We start from the raw sequence: 22,803 nt of genomic DNA, 5'->3' as shown, positions 1-22,803 counted from the left end.
GCCTGTATATATTACTAAAGTATTCAGTATAGATACCAAACACATCAGTCATATGAATATGATTATAAATAAGATTAATTGCTCATTTCGCTGCTCTGAAGGTGGCATAACATATCCAGTTGTTTGCTTTGTTAGTGTTGTGAACGACTTCCGAAATTTTACAAGCAACTGAAACACTTTTCAAACGTAAATATTTACGAAATTTGTATGTCATCAAAAAAGTTATACGTCATTCTTCACTCATTAAAATGCACGTATGCTTAGAAATGTTTACATCGTTGTTTTTAATAAGTGGATAAGTGCTTTTGTCCTCTATTTGCCGACATATTTGCTTATAACAGAAAACTGTAATATATGATTTGGTCATGAATTTTGTATGTATGTCTTGAACGTGATTTGGTTATTTATAGTTTTCATTTTTATGAGAACTTGCAACTTGGAAACGAAAATCCTGTTTTTGATGATGTATTTTCAAGTTTTAAGCTCTACCAAAATTCTTGTTCAGTTGAAAATTTGTCTCTGTCAAAAATTGTTTTCCTGAGATCTTATCACGTGACTTGGTTGTTAATGATTGACATTCATTTCATCCGTATAAGCTAATGACTTTTGGTGTTAAAAAGTATAGATATTTATAGCAAGTCTATCAGTTTAAATCTCAGAATTTCTGTGACTGTGATTAATTATGCTCAGGTAGGTTTACGAACATCATACTGCACTGTGTTCTTTTTATTGGGAACGTTTCTGTATCAACCTCTCATAATGTAAACGTCAAAAAATCAAGTGCCTGTAGTAGTGTTGTTGAACATGCCTCGATACGTTTTGTTAATAAATACATGCCTCATCATTGGATTAGTTGACCTCTTAAATCAGTGTAAATGTCATAATTGATATGACAAACACCAAATGTATCAAAATACAATGAAACTCTAATAGTGTTATTTATAATTTCGTCATGCCTTTTGTGTGTATGTCTTGAATAATGCGTTTGCTTTAAATTTCCATCTTTATAAGAACAGAAAATTCATATGCATACATAAGCAAAGCTAAACGTGTGATTTTAAGTGATTTGCTTTGAAGTTCTGCCGAACTTCTTCTTGGTCAGAGACGGCAGAAGATCAATAGTTGCGTGGGGAGGGTTACGAGGGTGGTATTCATATGTAGGTATATTTTAATCCATTTCAACTCATAATGTAACTCTCAAAAAATAGATGAAAAGATTTGGATGTCTTTTATCAATTTATCAATAGTTTGAATGGATTGATTATTTCATGTTCAACGAGCAACAACTGTCATTTCTAACCATTACAAAATGTATAACAGTTGATAATTGGTAAGTTGGGCTTCATTCATATGTTGCTCCTAAATGCTCAGTTTACAAGATACGTTGAGTGTTGGTCAGTCTTTAGCAGCTAAAGCCTAACGATGAAATTAAAATATTATGGTGTTTAAAAGCGCTTAACTATGGCGTTTGCAAAACATAATTCTTAAAAACGTTTTGAAAATGTTGGAATCAACTATGAAACTGAACACCACAATATTTCATATCTTGACACTTCAGTTTTTGCAGTCTTTGACTAATTCTTATCCATTTCTTGATCAACTTAAGAAGATAAAATATAAATGCAAATTATTGATGTGCGTTTTATTGATTTGGTTATATCTAGGTATACGTATCAATTCACATGCCAGACTACACTACAATCACTGCATTAAAAGTTTTGAAACGTTTCTTTTCACCAAATAACTATATGTAAGCACCAAACCACCAGTTGGTTGTGGAAAGGTCGCTGGTTGTGCAACGAAATTTCTTGTTAGGCGTTGTGTAGTAGCCAAAATCATCCTCGTAACGTACAGCACCGGCGCTAGCATCGAACTGACATCCTCCTGGAATAGTGCTGTCGATGTGTGGTGCGTATCTATTCAATAATTGCCACCATTTTGACGTACAGTAAGCGCATTGATGACCACGGATGTTTACATACTCCACTTTCTTACAAATACCAAATCCAGTAAAAGTCATCACATCAAAATCTGTGAACTTTGCTCTTACATAATCTCGATAGTCAACTTTCATCTTCGGATACTCGCATGTTACTCTCCAATGGGTCGACTGTGATTTCAGATAAGTCATTTGAGAATTGCTCATACGATAAAGGTCAAAGTTGGGCGAGTTTTCGTTCACTGGGGCATTTTGTTGAAAGCCTTTCTTAGAGAGCTGTTCTATTACTTTGTTTTTCAATGCAAACGACATGACCAACGTCCAGGCAGATCCAGGTTCGGATGTCATGTCACAATAAACAGTAATCATTTTTCTTGAATTGCAATCATAGATTTTGTAGAAATCATCCGATGTGTAGCCTTGTTTTAGGTAATCCAGACAGCTTTGAGGGGTAATTTCGAGCTATAATGAAAAAATGTCAGGTTTAAATGCATAACATATGGAAAAGTTTTGACTTAGACCTACACACAATTATATCTTCTGTATGTTAAAGAATTTTACTTTTACTTGATGCAATTATATCCTGAGCGTTATTAAACAAATTTCCATAGTTTCTTTTGTTGTGGTTTCTGCGTGCGAATTGCTATTACAATAAGAAAGAACTCCATATATACGAGTTGTATGGATTTATGCACTGTTGTAATTGTGCACGTATAGCTTTTGATTTCTTTAAGACCTTCCATAATGTATTTTATCGCAGTGGTCAACATTTTTATCCGTTGTTATAAATTCTGTGGAAGAATTTTTTCATTTTGATTATCATTCTAAATGTGGGCGATAAAATTTGAAACTTGATAATTCAAAAGATACCTATATACTTTTCATGGCCAATGTCTGACGTTTGATGAAAATTGAAATTGATCGGTACTTTATATCTTTTGTGTTAACAAATGTTTTTAAAACAGGTGCCTACTTTGACCTGCGGGTTTTTGCACTATTCCGCTCTTGCGTTCTCCAAAAACATTTGTGGTATTAACTTATTGAAACATCAAACATAATAGTAAGAATGTCTCATAGCATATCGTAAGTGAAGAAGTTCAAAGTCTTGTCGTTTTAGTCTTGCGTGGTGAAACTAATTGTATTCGTACAGTTTGACCAACATATAGCCTCAATGGTGGAAATCAATATATACGTGCAAAAATGCATTATGCTCACACGGCAGCCAAATTACGTTACATTTTTGATGATATCTATATGACTCGCAACTTCTAGTTGATTATTTTTGAATACCACCTCAAGTTTGAGTTGAGGTGTCAATGGCTTTAGCTACCTATAGACAGACCGACACTCGAGATTTTTTGTGACCATTACCTTATTAAATGTACATTATGTATAGGGCTCACAATAACATGCGTCGGAAAATTGTATTTCCTCAAGTCAAGATTGAATCGATTTTGAAACAAACCTTTTTTTGTTTTATAACATCAGCTGACCCCACAGCATTAACTTGAAGAATGAAAAGCGTGAAGAGCAACGATGGCGTAAACAATAATTCCATTTCTTGTTTTTTGAAGTGTGAATTCACAATTTTAAAACAGTGTTGCCTATCTTGTTTAGAGACAAACGCTCAAGTGCAAACCTAAACGGTGTTGTCCTTTTTATAGGGGAAGCAATTCTGTATCAACTTGTCGTCAATTAATGATAATGCATAGGTCATGATTGAAGCAACCCTTTCATCAATCAATATCAATGCGAAAACTTTAATTAAAAAAAAATTTATGCAAAATAGGGAAGTTTTTCAATTCTGTTTAGTCAATTATGAAAAATTCTTGATTTTTTTCGGAATTTGAATTGACTGATGCGGCGGCGATGTGTAATAAAATAACTACCATCACATCATGTACTTTAGTTTTGTTTAAATAGACTTGTTTTCTATATGTATAATGTTGTAGTCTATTGTTTATTGATTACCGTACTTGCACGTCTCAAAGATTTAATAGACACGTGTTGTTTTAATCGGGAAATACAGTACGTGCGTGAAAATATATCCATTACTATTTACAGCACAATCGATGACAAACATTTTAAGCGAGCGATATTTGGTTGAACTTAGATATGTTCCGGCATGCTTTTGCCATCTGTAGTGCAGTGGAATAAGCGATCAATTATATTTACAATTGTATATATGTCATTGTGTTATTGCTATCAAATTATACTGAATAGTCTAAAAATATTGACCGTCTCAATAAGATACTTAAAAAGAAACTAAATTATTGTTTAAGTCATACAACATAAAAAAACTATTTACTTTGAAAAGCACCATTCTATTCTCTTTCTTCTTCGATTAATTATATTTACAAATGTACTTATGTGACTGATCACAAGATACGTGGACGTGAAGTGTTGTATTCCTTGGCGAGTTTTTAACTAACCGAGCCTTGGTCTCTTTAAAACATGCAACCTTGATAAATAGATGATTCAATTATGATGCACGAGTATGACAATACAATTCGGTTAATTGTAAGTATCCGTTTCTGGACTAAAATCTGGCATATTAGCTAATTTTGATAAGTTAATGAAGTTTGAAGATGTAGAAAGTAATCATTTTTTGTTCACGTTGTTTAAATTTACAACTTGTGTATAACCTCTATCATTTTTCATGAAAGTGGAAAACAATGTAATCATTGATTTATAAAATGCTCCGTACAGAAACCATTGTTCAGTCAACTATATCTTTGTTTGCGATTACTTGAAGTACCAATTTCGTTTGATGCACTGACTAATTGTGGAAGAGGCGTATTTTCTGATATCGCGTGGATGTTGTGAAAAAGGCGCATTTTGTTACATTGGCATGATAAATGAAATTATTGCTTCATTATTGTATAATATGTCGTTTTAATATGTTTTCTGAGTAATAGAGATTAAGATATATAACCGTGTTTTTGAGAGAACCTAAATACATTTTTGACTCTTTCTTTTCATTCATACAAGCAAGTTCCTGTTAAAAAAACTACAAAAAGTAAGTTTTATTTGATTTTCTATGAAATCAGAAATGGGATTTTTGTTATAAAAACAAAAGTCAAGCCATATTGGTATATTGCCACGTTGCTCAAAACATAAATTACATTTAAATGTCAACCATCCAAGTGAACATACCCAACGTTAAAAGGAAGTCAGTAAAACATTTCTTTGAACGAAAAACCTAGTTTGCCTTGGCGCTTTACAAACAGGTAAAAGAAAATACCTTACAACCTATGTAATTTTTTTACCAAAAATGCACGCTACTAAAAAATACGTGCGTCATTTGTCATAGGATCAGCTGACCTTTAATGTTAGCATATGCGTCATTTTAACAAATACCAAATGTATCAAATTGAAACATTAGGTCTTCATGATCCAAATTTATCAATTTACAAGCTTCCCCTTGAAATTGAAATTTGTGATATTGATGAAATGAGGCGTTTGCATGTATGTCTTACTAAAAAGTATTTAACTTACAGGAATTTCCAATCTCGAATAAAAACAGGAAATTCTTATTGCAATTAAATGATCCGATTTTAAACTTAAGTTTTTAGCTGTAAGTTAAAAACTAGCCATGCCTTGGTCAGTTTTAAAACATAGTCTTTATGTCATTATGACACATGATTATAAGAAAAATTAATGTAACAAGTAATTAGTATTTATCTTTGGATACACATTTAATTGGAATTAATTTTGATAAGGTAATGCATGAAATTCAAAAGAAATAAGAAGTAATGTATTTTTGTTCACGTATTTCAAGTTTGGAAGAATATTGAATTTTACATAAGCAAATAGCTATAGGATATAAAGATTAAAGTAGGATAAGACGATATGCAAAAGACGATATGCAAATTAAGAACATAAAAGACTTATATAAGGATAATAAAAACGAGACATAGCTACAAATAAACAGATGAATAGGATTGGAGTTCCCCTGATTGTAGGAGAGGATAATTGGTGTTTTCCTCATTTTATTGAAAGAGTTTCTAAACATTTCATGTATGTGAACAAAGAAGACAAAATATTTTAAAACCTTCAAATGTGGCAGTACATGTGTCCTTCAGATTCGAGATACGAAAGGATCTATTTCGTTTGAACTTGCTTATGCAAACGTCGGAGACGTTTGTGAGAATTCTCGACCAGTTGGTCAGGGGCAATCAACTTTCTCTCTAAGGCTAGCCCTGATCTGCTTTTGAGTTCTCCTAAAGGTCTCCTTGGCTTTCATAAGCCTGTGCACATAAAGTAAACATGTTTTTTGTCTTAATGCAAAAATCATTATTGAAAAAACCCTTCTATTGATAAATATAACAATGTCGCGGTAATACGAAGAGGTTTAGGGTTTATAAAATGCATTCTTTCATCATGCATCAAACCCGCAATGTTTAAAATATTTTACATGTTTGTAATAAAAGGTTTTATACATTCCTTATACAGTTTCTCATCTTTAGAAGTTTACAATGAGTTATTCATATGATTAATTTCCATGTGAATTTTTTCGTGTTTGCACTTGTTTATGCAAACCTCAGAGACGTTTATGAGAACGATCGAGCAGTCGAGAAAGTCTACCAACATTTGCCGGTGATAAAAGTGCTTTCACTTGTTAAAATATCCAGTACTTACAAAATTTGCATGTCATCAAAAAAGACATACGTCATTCATCCTATGTAAGCCATATTAGCTAACCTTGAAACGTGACAATGAAAATTACCTAAATTTAACGTATGAAACATGAATGACACGATTAGTTGACCATGAAGGTTATTGATGAATTACATTGAACTTATGAAACAAGAACCTTATAATTAAATTTAGTGAATACAAATGCATGAGTGTCCTGCAATAATCCTGCATTTGCAAATGCCTTATTCTACTACACTCAAACTGCATTTTAAAATGCAAGTGTATAGCTAATGCATTTATTATGTAAACAATCATGCAAGCTAGCAAAAAGTTTTCTAAATTAAAAACAGGAAGAGGATCTTATTTAAGTGACATCTGAAACATTTGAGAAACGAAGACAAGTCACACATAAGAATTCGAATTCAAACCGATTTCCTATCCTACGACTAACAACATGCTAATGGATACGATGAAAAATTATGGTAATATGGTATTCTTGGTGATGTTGATGTTCAAGGCAATAACGATGTGTCCTGACTGGAATGTTATCTGTCAACACAAATGAAAAGGATTATGATTACTCCAAAAGGTTCATGTTCTGTTCAGTTTATATTATGTTATCGTTGATTTACATCCACCCACCACGGTACGTATAAGAAGGACATAAAAGACTTACAGGAATAAGAAGAACGAGACGTACAAATTAAACATAAAAACAAAACAAGATACATAAACAACTGATCTGCCAGAATTGGATCCGAGTTCCCCGGCCTGATTGTGGGAGATAGGGATTTGAGTTTTTTCTAATTTTATTGATCCTGATTTACTAGCAAGATGCTTCCTTCTGAATTGAATGTTATTTTGAGAACCCATTTTGATTCAACCAAAACTATACTTCAATAGTTTTGATTTTGAAGAGAACTACCGCTAACTAAGGTTGTCGAAACGGTGGTAAACATTGACAGCTAACTAATCCTTCTCAGGTTTTTATTAACCTATATAATCTAATACATCTGCAAAAATCTATATACAGATGTTTAAAGTAAATATATGTTTAAGCTTATTGAACGTTTTCTGCTTCTCTCTAGCTCTGAGGCAAGGTTCGTCATAAGATTTCCAATTTTCAATATGAGCAGTCTTAGTGGTAAAATAGATAGTTGTAAAACTTAAAATAGGCAGTTCTCAAAATTCACTTTCAAAGAAAATATTTTGAATTATGTTCCTAAACATGAAAATATTATAGCTACAATAGGAATTTTTTCTCTTGTTTATCTGTGAAACAAACTCAAAAACTTTAAACGTCTTACTATGTTTGAATAATTCTTTCGAGGTTCATTTTGATTTTATCTTGTTTTTTTTGTTGAAATATGTCTTAAAAAATTAACGTTTTTTGAATTGTGCTCTCAGAAATAATGGAAATGCATGCAGAGATCCCTGTTGAATTACAATGGCTAAATATAAAGTGTAAAAATCTTTGAAGAACGTTATGAGGATGAAAACTTACGAAATATGAATCCTATGAGTAAATTTAGTTTATAAAAATGCACGAGTGTCCCGCATTTGCCAGTGCACTATTTTACTGCACGAAAATCCCATTTTATGAGTTTTCAAGTTTACAAGGAAAGGTTGCAGAAAATTTTCCGAATTAAAAACAGAGGGATCTTAGTGTCATTACTCATGCACAAGCGATGTCTCTAGTACTCGAAAAACGAAAGTACTTGAACTATAAAAGGTAATGATCTGATTTTAAGCTTCTCTTTGATCAGTTCAAAGTATGTGACTTAAAAAAATTCCGTTTATGTGATAAGGGTATTTTCATAAGTTCATAACTATGAAAGATAGAAAATGATTTTTGTGGATGTTATGAAGGTCAGCATTTGTAGTTTATAAGCATAATCTTTAGTTTATAGAATAATCATTGATTTTGATTTACTGAAAGTTTCAGACAACACTCAACTAAAAATTATTTTTCTATGCCAAAAAAAAACATGATAACCACAGCCAATGAGCAACATATGTCTTTTTTTTGAATTAGTGTATTTGATCGTTGATGTTCACACAACCAATTGGCACCAAATGTCATTTCTTTAATCAGCTATCGCTTTCGTGATTCTGTTGCATCATTATCATTTTTTACAATGCTTTTGTGCAGTGTGCTTGAGACAAGCTTTTTGTATATGTTGAATTCCTGAGAAAGAGTTTTCCGCAGACTTTTTTCTTAGCTACCTACTACTAAGTGTAAGAGAAAAAAATTCCTTGCCAAAGCAACTCTTAACGAAAAGTAAATTTAACAGCAACCAATAAAATAGCATGATAGCATCAGTTTAGCCATCCTGAACAAATCTAAAAGATCAGCCCAAAGCTATTCTTCCAAAACCAGAAACACACATCGTAAAAAGTTTTTAAATGAATTGAGAAGAACTATGAAACAAAAGTTACAGCAAAAGAAATTGAAAATGGCATTTTAACATATTTTAAACTTCATCAAACTAATTCTTGCTATAGTTTCTATATCAAACTTGAAAAAGAAAACGTGAGCAAGGTATTCAAAATTTTTTTTCAATAATCTACATTTATTTATGCATTTGTTCTTAAAGTAAAAAAGTGAAATGTTAAACGAAACTCTAAGTTTTTTATAACGCTTTTTCTTGAGAAATGATTATTTATAAGCTCCAAACCACCAGTTTGTTGTGGAAACCTGATTTTCTGTGCAACGGAACTTATTGTTAAACACACCATAGTAGCCAAAGTTATCCTCAGAATATACAGAACCAATGCGAGCGTCAAACTGACAACCTGAAACACTACTCTCAATGATTGCTAATTAGGTATTTCACACTTGCCACCATTTCGACGTACACTGAGCGCATTGATGACCACGGATGTTTACAAACTCTACTTTCATACAAATATCAGAACCAGAAAAAGTCATCACATCAAGATCAGAAAACTTTGATCTCACATAATCTATATAATCAACTTTGTTCTTTGGATAACTGCACGTTACTCTCCAATGGGTTGACTGGGACTTCATATAATTCATTTGTGAGTTGCTCATACGATAAATATCCCAGTTGGGTGATCGCTCATTTATGGGGACATTCTGCTGGAAGGTCCTACTTTGCAACGAATTTGTTAACTTGTTCTTCAAAGCATACGACATGACCAACGTCCACGCTGACCCAGGTTCTGAAGTCAAGTCACAGTAGAAATGAATGATTTTGTTGGTGTTGAATTCATAAATATCATAAAAACACATGCAAGACATCCGTTATTCATCATACGATAAGCTGACGTTAAAGTAAGCCAAACGTCATGACAATAAAAATTGCTTACTTTGAACTCATGAAATATAATTGAATTTAGTAAATACAAGTGCATGAGTGTCGTCCATTTGCCAATGAATTATTTTACTGCCCAAAGACTGCATTTTATAATGCAAGTTTAGAATGCATTTTTTATGTGCGTAAACAGACAAGCTTGGAAGAAAAGTTTCGAATTAAAAGTAGGAAGATCTTATTGTCATGCGCAAGCGACATCTCACTCGAAAAACGAAAGTGCTTCAACAAGTCACATGTAAGGATTTGATTTCAAACTTGTCTTTGGTCAGTTCAAAACTAAAACCAATAGATAACATTTTTCATTTCTTTCAACAGCAATTGGCTGTGTACCTTTGTCTCTCCAAACCATATGTGATCCAGAAGCATCATTATCATACATTGCAATTAATGTTTATATGACGTGTGCTTGAGATAAGTTTTTTTGTATGTTTCTAACTCCTGACAAAGACTCGTTTTTTGCTACAAGAATAATTTATTTCGGTACATTCAAATTTTATTTTTAGAACCACCAGAGCAACTTTAAACTTAGGATAAATTAAACAACAAGCAACACAGCAATATGTTAAAATCAGTTTAGCCATTTTGTAATTTAGAAAAATTAATAAGGTTATCTGAGTGATGCACCATATTTTAATATAAAGCAGACAGCAAGGAAAAGTCGTCAGCTATCAGCTATGCACTTTTATCTCTAAATATGTGATCTAGTAGCATCACAGTAGACTGTCAAAAAGCATGAAAAGCCTGACATCACTGTGATCAGTAGATTGTCATGCTTTTCAATGCTTGGGTGCAGTGTGTTTAAGACAAGTTTTTTGTATGTCTCAAACTCTACCCACAGACTTGTTTTTTCTAAGTTTACGTTACAAGATTAAAGTAGCTATTTGAATATATTCAAATTGTATTGCCCGAACTACCTTTGCAACTAAACTTAAAGTAAGTCAAACAACAAGCAGCACAATAATAGGTTAACATTAATTTTGCAATAAAGAGGCAGCAAGGCAAAGTTAAGGTCAAGGTATTGTTCTACGTGCTTATGAGTAGCTCACTGTGTGATCCAGTTTTTGTCAAAACGAATTCTTGCAACTCGATGTATTAAAAGTAGTTTTGCGACAAAGCTAATAGTTTTTAATTTCTAAACAAATTTCAAATGAAAAAAGTTACTGTGCAGGAATGAATCGCAAATGTATTGAGGAGAGAGGGAGTGGACCGAGCAATGGGGTTGGAATTTATGTATTTTTTCACAAGCCAGATGATTTCATTGAAACGGTGTTAGTCCATGGTCGTTAACGTTCTGATCCTTTACTATTATAAGTTCGTTCACCTATCAATAACTATGGTGTTATCAATAACTCATCACAAATATAATTTGTACTGAATGGCAATCGTTTCAACACTCTTCTTTCCCTTTTGCTTGAACTATGAGCTATAGACTAAGAATTTTTTCCCAAAACTTCCACATCACTACATCGTCAATTATAGTTAGTTTTTTAATAATAGAGGGCAGTTATGAAGAATGGGAAGTTGTTCACTGCATATATTACAAAGGAAGCAATAAACCTCCATGAATTTCTAGATCTTCAGCATCATAAATATAAAGACAGGCAAGGACAAAAGAAAATACAAAAGAATGCATTGAACTGTATTCATAATCATTGACATAAGCATAAGAGAAGCACAACGGAGCAAAAGCCAATAGGAAAGAAAATCCTTTTGTTTTGTTTCCTCCAACCTAACGAGAATATGTTTTGCTTTGTTTCCTCAACTGCGCTTTTATTGCCAATGGAAACCAGTGTGCTATTATACAGAGTGTATTTGAAGGAAGAATACCTTAATAGAAATTTGCTTTGAGAAACCTTTTTCCAATTGCCATGCTCAGAAAAGCTTCTGTGTTAGTAGAAATAATTTAGTATATGTATGTAACTGACAATACTTTATGCAACATTAATTATTGCTGTATGTCAATTTCTAATGTTCTTAAAGATCAATGAATTAATTCAACCATATAATTAGTTTTCTTTTGTTGTGCAAAAGTTCTGTTTTTTTAGAAATATACATTCCGCTGGGTCAATCTTAGAGCACAGAGTTTTTGATGTAATCGTTTTGCTTGTAGTTTGAACGTTTTCGTAGGTATATAAATGTTGGTCGAATTTACTTATCTCAGTTATTACTAGACTCGTCGATTTAGAGGAAGACAAATTACTTGTATAAGAGCCTGCCACTTCGTAGTTGCAAGTTGATCTTTTAGAGTTGTTTGCAATTTGAACTATGTGTCGCGTTCTTTAAGTAGAGAAGGCCATTGATCATTGACAAGAAACATCATTTTGCTTTGATTTATAGTGAATGATTTCTGTGTTTTCTGGCAAATGAAATTTTGGGAGGTACGTGTAAAGTTTTGGTAGACACGATTTCAGTTATAAAGCATTAATACGAATTCTCAATCAATTCTATTATTTAAAGAGTGCATTGCGATGTTGCCATGTTTAAAACTTTCTATAAGGTTCTTTTACCGTTTAAATATTTGTGAGTCATGGTATCGAATTTGCATTTACTGTAATATTGTTTACATAACATAATTGCTTTAAGTATGGTAAATTTGATAATGAAAGTTTATATCTTATGAAACCAATCTCCGTTTGACCATCGGTTTTACAGATTGTTATCAATAAGTTGCGACTCAAAATTTCCAGTATACATCATGCAGCTCAATGTGTTCAATGTATTGTAATGTCATAAGTGTGTGTGACTAGTACGCATTTCTCATTTTCTCCTTTAGTAATAAGAAAGCACAGAGTTCGTTTAACATTCGTGAGTATCATGTCTTTGGCAAACTAGTATGTTTGTCTGTAGTTTTGGATTTGTTGTTAATGTAGTTGCTTTAGCATATAACAGTGAGGGGCCCCACTGCTGCATGTTTGATCAGCTGACATTCTGAACGAATTCATTCTACATTCATAATCTTAGGGTTTGTTTGGATATGGATTTGGATTTAATAATCCTGAAATAAAAACGGATGGTAATTGTACGAAAAGAAACTTTCAACAATGCAAAATTATGGCGTCAGGAAATATGGGCTTGTCGACAAATAATTGAAAAGCGTTAATGGTTAAATGATTTTGTGGAATAAAACTACCTTTGAAAATGGTGGTAATATCAATGGCGAGTATAGTAGTAAGGGAATGGTAGTATTTATACGACTAACAACATGGGTAATGGATAGGATGGTACGCTAATGGACACGATGAAAAATGATGGTTATACGGTATTCTCGGTGATGTTGCAACATCACCGAGAATGTTCAAAGCAATAAAGGTGATGCTTTGAACATCATTTTCCACACTGTAAATGCATTTGGCTTTTACTTTTGCTTTTACTTTTCCAAACTGTAAATACATTTTGCTTTGTAGTGTAGTGTTTTCTCTAAGAAGTATTCATGTTGATAAGCCCTCTATTCATAAATTTAATGATAACTGTAATTTTCCAATGACAAAAAGTGACTATAGAACTTTGAAGTAACGTTTATAATTAATAACATAATCGCAAAAATACACATGCACACACCTTACTTTACCAAGCAATAAAGGTGATGCGTCATGAATGGATGACTCAAAAAGGTTCAGGTTCTAATTGATTTATATTTATATTATCGATAATTCACATCCACAACAATCCCATAGTTACAAACCGCATGTGTGTGTGTGATTGATGTGGGGGTGAACTGGATCCCGATGCTCTTGATTAGTTAAATGCTCTTAATTAAGTTTTATTGATTAATTCTTGGATATGCACTTAAACCTTGCTTGTGCTGAAGTGTAGCTAATTTTTAGAATAGGACTTTAACATCTTTTGTGGTGGTAAAGTAAGGTGTGTGCATGTGTATTTTTGCGATTATGTTATTAATTATAAACGTTACTTCAAAGTTCTATAGTCACTTTTTGTCATTGGAAAATTACAGTTATCATTAAATTTATGAATAGAGGGTTTATCAACATGAATACTTCTTAGAGAACACACTACACTACAAAGCAAAATGTATTTACAGTTTGGAAAAGTAAAAGCAAAAGTAAAAGCAAAATGCATTTACAGTTTGGAAAAGTTAAAGCAAAAGTAAAAGCAAAATGCATTTACAGTTTGGAATAGTTAAAGCAAAAGTAAAAGCAAATGCATTTACAGTTTGAAATTCATCGCAACACAGTTCAGTACATCATCTTCACTGTCGTCTTATTACATAAAAACAAAGTAGAATTCTAATTACTAGCAGCCGTAAATTAAGCCTCACCACCATTCACACTTGGCGATGTTGAGCGATCGTATGTATAGGTTGTAGTTCAATGTCAAAAAAGAGACTACATTTACTTATAATCATTGGCTAAAAAGTCTTGCTACAAACAAGATCTGTTTCAAGTAAAAAATGTCATTTCATAAAGAAACGTGAGCATGGTATGATCTGCTGTCAAAAATGGGCACTACTGACATATGAAACTTTGATCGACTGTTGACAATGAATCACGGAAAAGTCGAAACTGCCACTGAATAATCGAAGAGATTGCAATTAAAAGACTCAAAGTGGCTGGTTACATTGAAATTTGAGGAAGACAAGAAATCTTTCTATAAATTCTGGGTACTTTCTTAAAAATAGTGCGGCATTTTATGTTTCGACCTAAATATATGAATCGAATGGATTAAATATCGTTGTAGAGTTTCAACATTTTCATGAAAACGGCAGCTCACATCCACTCAAACCTTAAAAGCATTAAGAAACTGTCTTGCATTAACAACTACATTTTGTGTAGTGTTTTAAAGCTGTAGCTACATTTATCAAGCTGTATTACACACCTTAATAAATTCTCTCACTAAGAAACTTACAAACTTATAGTAACATTTTGGTAGAATTTTTTGAATGGATTCGTCTTTAGAGCTTTGATGTAACTGGAATGATTAAAATTAATTTGGTAGTCATAAAAACTTACGAAATCACCAGCAAATACTGGGCTGAAGCAGAAAAAGTTAGAGGTCAAAATGTTTATTATACACAGTAAGCAAATTCAGTATCTCCCCCATCGTTAGGTAAAATATTTTAAAACTGCTAAGCAGTTTTTATTCAATTGCTGTTGGATGGAAACTTTCAAAGAATTTAACCAACTGGATGGGTTGTTGTTACTTATTTTGACTAACTATAGATCCCCCACTGGATGGACAAGCATCGGGATCCCCATTCCCAAAGGAGTACACCTGGCAATGGATTAAGCAGCCATATTGGTGTAACAATTGAAAAAACTTCATTAAAGTTCTTTTCAGTTTGATACAACAAAAATCATCATCATCATCATCTTGCGGCCTCAGCCGAGATTGAACTCACCACATCTTTCCAGTATTCTCTATCTTTCATAGCTGTTAACAGATTTTCCTTAGGAATTGTTGTGTCTCGTCTTATCCTATCTGGAAAGGTTAACATGCGTCATCTATTCTCAGATGATGAGTGTCTCCAAAGTACAAATGATGACACATGATGAGTTCCTCAGTTGCACGTGCACAATGGCCTGCGAACTGAACACGTCTCTTACAAACTAAGTTTGATACTCTTGGTAGGTCTCCATATATTGTTTCTAAAGTTGGGTGGTTTTGCCAAGAGAGATTGAGGACTCTTCTTAAGAGACGTGTATAACTTCCATCTAAACGCTGCTGTTGTTTGGCTGAGAGAGTCAGAACCGTACAATAAGATGTGCTCAACTAGAGCTCGAAAAATTTGGATTTTAAATTTCCGATCTAGGTTGGATTTCCAGATCTTTTCCAATTTGTTGCAGGCAGTCCATGCAATACCTTTTCCGATGTTTAAGTCTTTCTCTGAGTTCTTTATGTGTGATCTTAGATACTTGTAGTCTTCAACACATTTCAGAATATTTTATGACAGTGTTTTGATCTCCTGATTGTTGCGAATGTTAACTGGCATAAATTCAGTCTTGGTTTCATTGAGATGAAAACAACAAAAATGGTGGCTATGACGTCAGCTAAAAACACTCGATACATATACTTGAAACATTTTCCAAAATATATATACTTTCTCACTCAAAAGGTTTTTTTCAGCTTTGCTGGTTTTCCTTCCATTTCGTTTCGCGGTAAAAAATGTGCCCAAGGTTTGGGGACAAGAATTTAATGCAACCAAAATTTGTTCGAAGATTCAGAATTAGAGGCTAGTAGCACTAAAACGTTTATTTTAAAATCAATTTTTATGCGTTAAGTTAAGTGTTTGAAATAAAATATGATATTGACTTTTCCATACGACGTCTCGAAATGTTTATTATGATATAAGTCATATACTGAATACCATAGAGTCTATGGCATAGACAAATGAAATTTTTGGCCTCTGGGTTAGATTCCTAGAGCACTGCTAGCTAACATTCTCAACCTTTTAATCGAAATGTTTTTTCAAAAATTTTGTACACATTTCGTTTGGTAATTGTTTCCAGTCGGCTACATTGCCAGGTAAAGGGTTAAACAATTCCCTGTAGGGGATTACAACCCTTGCCAGTGATTCCCTATGTATCTTGTGTCATGGTTGTGCTTTTCGGTGCAGGAGTTTGGAAAAGATTTTGGTGAACGTACATAGCAGTGCGACATCGTGTTACAGTAAATTGACCCTTTACTCAGCAAATTTTTGCATGCAAAGTGTGCACACATTTCTTTCGGTAATTGTTATAAATCAGCTACACTGCCCTGTAAAGGGTTAGTCAAGAAATTTTTTGCAAGATGCTGAAGTAACACAATCGCTAATATATATGCTTGTGATCAATCACTGTTTCTAAAGTTCATGGGATAATGGCATTCATGTATATTACAGAATAACAAACATGCACTTTACTGCACGTGACAAACGTTCACCTCGTGTGCATACTTTACATTTTCTATGAATGCCGAAGTACCCTAAAAAACTTTTCATTGCATGTGATTTTGTGCATTCATTATACGAGCTCAAATTTTCTCTAAATTCAGAGTAATCAAAAGAGTTCAGTGCTATCATGTATGGCTACATAGAAAGTGCATATGTTATGATAGTGACATTGATGCTTAGAAACTTTACATTACAATGCTTTTTAGTTGTCAATTCATGGCTCAACTGTTAGGTTTTGTGATGTAGCCAAGTACCTTTCTTATTAAAGTTTGACTTACATCGTCTATATATGTATAGTGTGTTGGAATCAAGATAGTTTGCGAGAAAAGATATTCACCAGTTAAAAGATATGTATATAGTTCAGTTTATTACGTCATTCATATATGTACATTAATACATATTTTAGCGAGCACGTGGTCTTGTAGACACTGGGAGTGAAAGTTGTTTGTTTAATTATACTCTTTATAATTTTATCAGCAAGCGTCGACGTGTTATTTAAACATAGTGTGATATCACAAATACCTATATTACGATCACCTTTAATTTTCACCATCTAGAATCAGTTTACAAACAGACGTAGGAAACTTTCTATTTGAATGAATTTTCCCATAGCCAAGATAATGAAGTTTTTCGTTACGTTCAATCTCACTTAACAGCTTTATTCTGGCATTTCACGCGCAAATTTTGAAGGCACGATTTCGACAATGGACATTAAAAGAGTCACATGTACATCCTCTTTCTAATGTTACTTTCATTGTTGCAACATGAAATTGATTAATTTTTTAACTTACAAAAGTGTGAGAAGAGATAAAAGAGGAAAGAAAATAGGACTAACTCATATTTTATGGAAGATGTCAGTATTTAACATGGTGTCATAAATGATTCAACGTACAGGCGCAAACAAAGATCATAAAATATTTCTACTACTGCAAATTGCTCAAAACTCAAAATATGAACTTAATAATGCTGCAATAGAGCATAAATATCCTACAACTACTTGGATTTTACAAAAAAGACTGAAAATTGCTCATTTTCCAAAATACAAAACAGCTATGCTAGATTAAAGTTGACTACGGAAAGCCAGATTGGAACCCTTAATCTTAGTTAATTAGGTGATTAAAATTTAACAATATCTGTTGCTTCTTTGTTTACGGGAAATCGTACATGAAAATTCAGCGTAACAATCATAATTACCGAACTACCTTTAGAATCGTTTGAAAAAGGAAAAAAGAAGCTTGCTTGCTTTGATGTATAAAATCACTTATGATTTCGTCCATTTGGATGAAGAATATTTCAAAAGAGTACCGGCACTTAGAAGAGCGGCGTCAATCAAACGTTAATTGACAGGAAGAAAGCATATTTATATATATTCTGCTTTTTTTGGCTAGTTTCTTTTGAAAAAATTTTGCTTTCAATTGATGTCTCAGACTAGAACTAGCCATAATTAAAAAAGTGTAAATACTGTATATGTATAGCCAGCGCAAAGGACGTTGCTATTTGAATTTTCATTGCAATTTTCCCAACTGCTGTATGAACAGGAATTGTTTACGGATGACGTGGTATTGTGATGCAAGTTAAGATTAAGGTTAAGATTCATCATCGTTATCGAAGATGATGCACGATAATGATGAAACAATTGCATGATCATGTGATCATTTGAAAGAGTTAGAGATACTAATGAGAGATTTGGCGGGCATTTAAAATGAGAAAATACTTGACTGAAAAATGCACGTACTTGATGTTAAATCATTTGCAAAATAAAGATATAAATGAAGTCAGAATTGTGCAAAATAGTGAATGGTTTAGCTGTTGTTATAAAAACATCACACAAACAAGCAAAATTTTGTAATACTATATGTTAGTATATATTTTTATAGTAAGTGTTATAAAAACATCACACAAACAAGCAAAATTTTGAAATACTATTTGTTAATATATATTTTTGTAGTAAGTGTTATAAAAACATCACACAAACAATCAAAATTTTGAAAAACTATTTGTTAATATATATTTTTATAGTAAGGTACACACGAGATCATTTGTTCGTGATGTGATGTCTTAATCAAAAACTAAAATTCTGGACTGAACTTGAAACTTCGTGTGACGTTTTTTCTAGTCAATTGATCATTTGTAGGCTCCAAACCACCAATTGGTTGTAGACAACTGGTTTTCTGTGCAACGAAACTTATTATTGGTTGTACCGTAGAAGCCAAAGTTGTCTTCTGAAACCACAGAACCAGTGGAAGGATTCAGATCACAGCCCGTAGCATAGCTATCAATATGGGCCGCGTATGCACCCAATACTTGCCACCATTTCGACGTACATTGAGCGCACTGATGACCACGGATGTTTACAAACTCTACTTTCTTACAAATACCATTGCCAGTAAAGGTCATGACATCAAAATCAGAAATTTTTGCTCTTACATAATCTCTATAGTCAACTTTGTTTGTTGGATAACTGCATGTTGCTCTCCAGTGAGTTGACTGTGATTTCAGATAATTCATTTGAGAGTGGCTCATACGATAGATCCCCCAGTTTGGTGATTGCTCGTTTATTGCGACGTTCTGCAGGAGGGCCCTGGCATTCATTGAATTTGTTAACCTGTTCTTCAACGCAAAAGACATGACCAACGTCCAAGCTGACCCAGGTTCTGAAGTCAAGTCACAGTACACTGTAATGATTTTGTTGGTGTTAAAATCATAAATATCATAAAAACCATCAGATTTGTATCCTTTTCTCAGATAATCCACGCAACTTTTAGAGCTGATGTCAAACTACATTCGAAAAAAAATTAAAAGATTGCAATGTTTTTTAGAACACATGTTTTTAATGTGATACAGGATTGGGCATATATATGATATATAAATTTTAAAAATCCAAATTTTCAAAATGTTATCCTCAGTGCCTGTTTGCGAGCATACCTCGTTGAAATTCTGTCAGGATTCACAAACGTTCTATTCCAGTATTTATCTCTTTTAAATTGAATAAGTTTGAAACAAACCTTTTTGGGGGTCTCAACATCAGCTGACTCCATAACGTTGACTTGGAGAATGAAAAGCGTGAAGAGTAGGGAAGGCAGAAAAAATAATTCCATTGCTTGTTTTTTTTTACGACTCAATTCACTATTTCAAAGCCGTGTGTCGCTTATCTTCTTCCGAGAGGAACAGCTAGCTGCAAGTATAAATGACGATGCCCTTTTTATAACAAAGCTTCGCCCTATCAACCTGTAATCAATCAATACTAACGCGTAGATCATGATTGACAGAACACTGTCGTTAATCATTATGAAAGCAACAACATAATGGTGATGATTGAAATAGCTACTTTGACCTAAAGACGGTAAGTTGTTTTTTCTCTCGATTAAAAACAGGAAATTTTTATCTAGCTTTCTCAAGAGATTAGTTTCATGCACGAGGAATAAAGGTTGTTATTTTATGATGTATAACATTTCATCCATACAGAAACCATTGTTCAGTTAGCTATATTTTTGTTTCAGATTAGAAATTTAAAGAACGTTGAAATACCACTTTATTTTGTTGCACAAACTATTTGTGGAAGAGGCGTATTGTCTGATATTGCACGGGTGTCGAGGAAGAGGTGTATTTTCGGAATATTGCATAAAAAGTTTAATTATTGCTGCATTATAAATTAATGCGATGAAAAAATACGATCCCTTTACAAAAAAAATGTAATTTTATCTGGACGAAGCGGCCATTGCCATATTGCTACATTGCCATATTGCTCAAAACATAAATTACATTTCAATGTCAACCATACCCAACGTTTAAAGGATTAAGTCACTTCAAAGACTTCTTTAAACAAAAAACCTAGTTTGCCTTGCCCTTGCTTGTGCTATGCATAATTGACCCTTTGCCAACCAGTGATATCAAACACCTTTCAAACACATTTATTTTTGTTTTACGAAAGATGAACGTCATCAAAAAAATACGTACGTCATTTGTCATAGGAGTAGCAGACCTGTAATGTCAGCATGTGCGTCATTTTATCAAATACAAAATGTATCAAATTAAATACATTACGTCTTGATGATCCAAAGTTTGCCTGCTTTGCCAATTTACAAGCTTCCCCTTAAATTGAAATTTGTGATATTGATGAAATGAGGCGTTTGCATGTGTGTCTTACTGAAAAGTATTTAACTTACAGGAATTTTTAACTTAAGTTTTTAACTGTAAGTTTTAAATTAGCCATGCCTTTGTCAGTTTTAAAAAATAGTCTTTCTGTCATCATGACATTTGACTATAAAAAAACAATGTAATCAGTAATTAATATTTATCCTGGATACACATTTAATTGGTATTGATTTTGATAACGCAATGCTGCTAATGCATGAAATTCGAAAGATATAAATAGTAATGTTTTTTGTTCACGTCTTTCAAGTTTGGAAGACTATTGAATTTTACATGGGCAAATAAGGATACAAACATTAAAGTAGGATAAGAAGGTATGCATAAGAAGGACAAAAAGGACTTGTAAGGATAATAAGAACAAACCATTCAAGGCATAAGAAATAAAACGAGATTCAAAAAATAATATGATTGGCGCTCCCCTGAATGTAGGAAAGGAGAATTGGACCTTTCCTGCATTTTATTGAAAGAGTTTCCGAACAGCTCATATATGTGTCAGTTCAAAGCGGACAACTATATTTTTTAAAGTCCTCAAATGTTGTAGGACGCATGTCGTTCAGATTAGAAATACGAAAGCATCGATTTTGTTTGCACTTGCTTATGCAAACCTCGGAGACGTTTGTGAGAACTGTCGACCAACTGAGCATGTGCAATCGACCTTCGGTCTCAGGGAAGCAATGAAGCTGCTCTCGAGTCATCCTAAAGGTCTCCTCGGTTTACGTGAGTCTGTGCAAACACAGTAAACATCTTTTATTTTTAATATAATGCATAAATCATGATTGAAAAAACCCTTTTAATTATAAAGAACAATGTCATGGTGATAAGTACTGATTTAGGGTTAAAAAAGTGCATTTTCTTTGATCATGCATCAAACCTGCAATGTGTAAAATATTTCACATGTCTGTATTAAAAGTTCTATAAATTTCTTATCATACCTTCCTTTAAAGTTAAAAATGAGTTCCTCATATGATTGATTTTCATTATGATTGATATGTGAAATAAATATAGAAATAAATATTGCAACGTACTGCATGGTGCAAACATAGGTCAGATGAAAATGCTATATTGCCATAGTGCTCAAAACATGAATTTTATTTTCAGCGTCGACTTCTTAAGTAAAAATGTTCATTATTATCATTGCAATACGACGCTATATTGACTTTACCAAAAAAATCCACCATGTTTTCTCTATCAACATTTGACGATGATAAAAGTAAAAGTGATTTCGCTTTTTCACATCAAGTACTTACGAAACATGCACGTCATCAAAAATAACATACGTCATTCATTATATGATTAGCTGCTCTTGAAGTCAGCGTCAGTGTTATATGACAATGGAAATTGCCTTAATTGAACCTATGAAACATGAATCATATGTTTAGCTGACCTTGAACGTTGTGACAATGAGAATTTCCTACATTGAACTTAGGAAACATGAACCCTACGATTAAATTTAGTAAATACAAATGCATGAGTGTCCCGTACTTCCATTAATGCCTGGTTTCCATATGATCGAAAGAGAGCGAAAGCAAAAAAGATCGAAAGAGAGCGAAAGCAAAAAAGAAAACATCGTTTTTGGGTTTTAATATTTCGAAATTTGTTATACAAACAATCATACTTCTGTACTTCTTCCATAAATGAAGACGTAGAATTAAAGTTGATAGCCGCCATCTTTGAATACGGAATCACGGATGTATCATGGGATATATCAAGTCGCTTCTGGCGTAACGATCGTTTTGCACCGGTTTCCATTAAAAAAATGCAAGTGCGTAAAAGGTGTTTCCGGTCGTTTCTGTCGCAAGGATAGAACTCTGGTCTATCTCAAACGATCGATACGCAAGGATCGT

At 33.0% G+C, this 22,803-nt stretch overlaps 3 protein-coding genes across 3 annotated transcripts; all 3 read right to left on the bottom strand.

Moving 5' to 3' along the window:
- Positions 1-1,627: 1,627 nt before the first annotated feature.
- On the bottom strand, positions 1,628-3,578 carry LOC124435810. The gene is made up of 2 exons (XM_046985775.1): positions 3,405-3,578; positions 1,628-2,401 (listed from the first exon to the last, which is right to left on the bottom strand). Exons 1-2 carry the CDS (start codon positions 3,495-3,497, stop codon positions 1,745-1,747), a joined length of 750 nt encoding a protein of 249 aa, XP_046841731.1. The 5' UTR covers positions 3,498-3,578; the 3' UTR covers positions 1,628-1,744.
- Positions 3,579-9,239: 5,661 nt separating this feature from the next.
- On the bottom strand, positions 9,240-9,848 carry LOC124438471. The gene is made up of 2 exons (XM_046988636.1): positions 9,488-9,848; positions 9,240-9,400 (listed from the first exon to the last, which is right to left on the bottom strand). The coding sequence occupies exons 1-2, from the start codon at positions 9,846-9,848 to the stop codon at positions 9,240-9,242; spliced, it is 522 nt and encodes a 173-aa protein (XP_046844592.1).
- Positions 9,849-18,790: 8,942 nt separating this feature from the next.
- Positions 18,791-20,015, bottom strand: LOC124436333. Its single transcript, XM_046986248.1, has 2 exons — positions 19,813-20,015; positions 18,791-19,585 (listed from the first exon to the last, which is right to left on the bottom strand). Exons 1-2 carry the CDS (start codon positions 19,903-19,905, stop codon positions 18,932-18,934), a joined length of 747 nt encoding a protein of 248 aa, XP_046842204.1. The 5' UTR covers positions 19,906-20,015; the 3' UTR covers positions 18,791-18,931.
- Positions 20,016-22,803: the final 2,788 nt, after the last annotated feature.

This window comes from Xenia sp. Carnegie-2017, unplaced genomic scaffold (genome assembly GCF_021976095.1).
Source record: "Xenia sp. Carnegie-2017 unplaced genomic scaffold, XeniaSp_v1 HiC_scaffold_1, whole genome shotgun sequence".
Classification (NCBI taxonomy): Eukaryota; Metazoa; Cnidaria; class Anthozoa; order Malacalcyonacea; family Xeniidae; genus Xenia; species Xenia sp. Carnegie-2017.
Note: the sequence above shows the minus strand (reverse complement) of the source record. Positions and strands in the feature narration are given on the sequence as shown.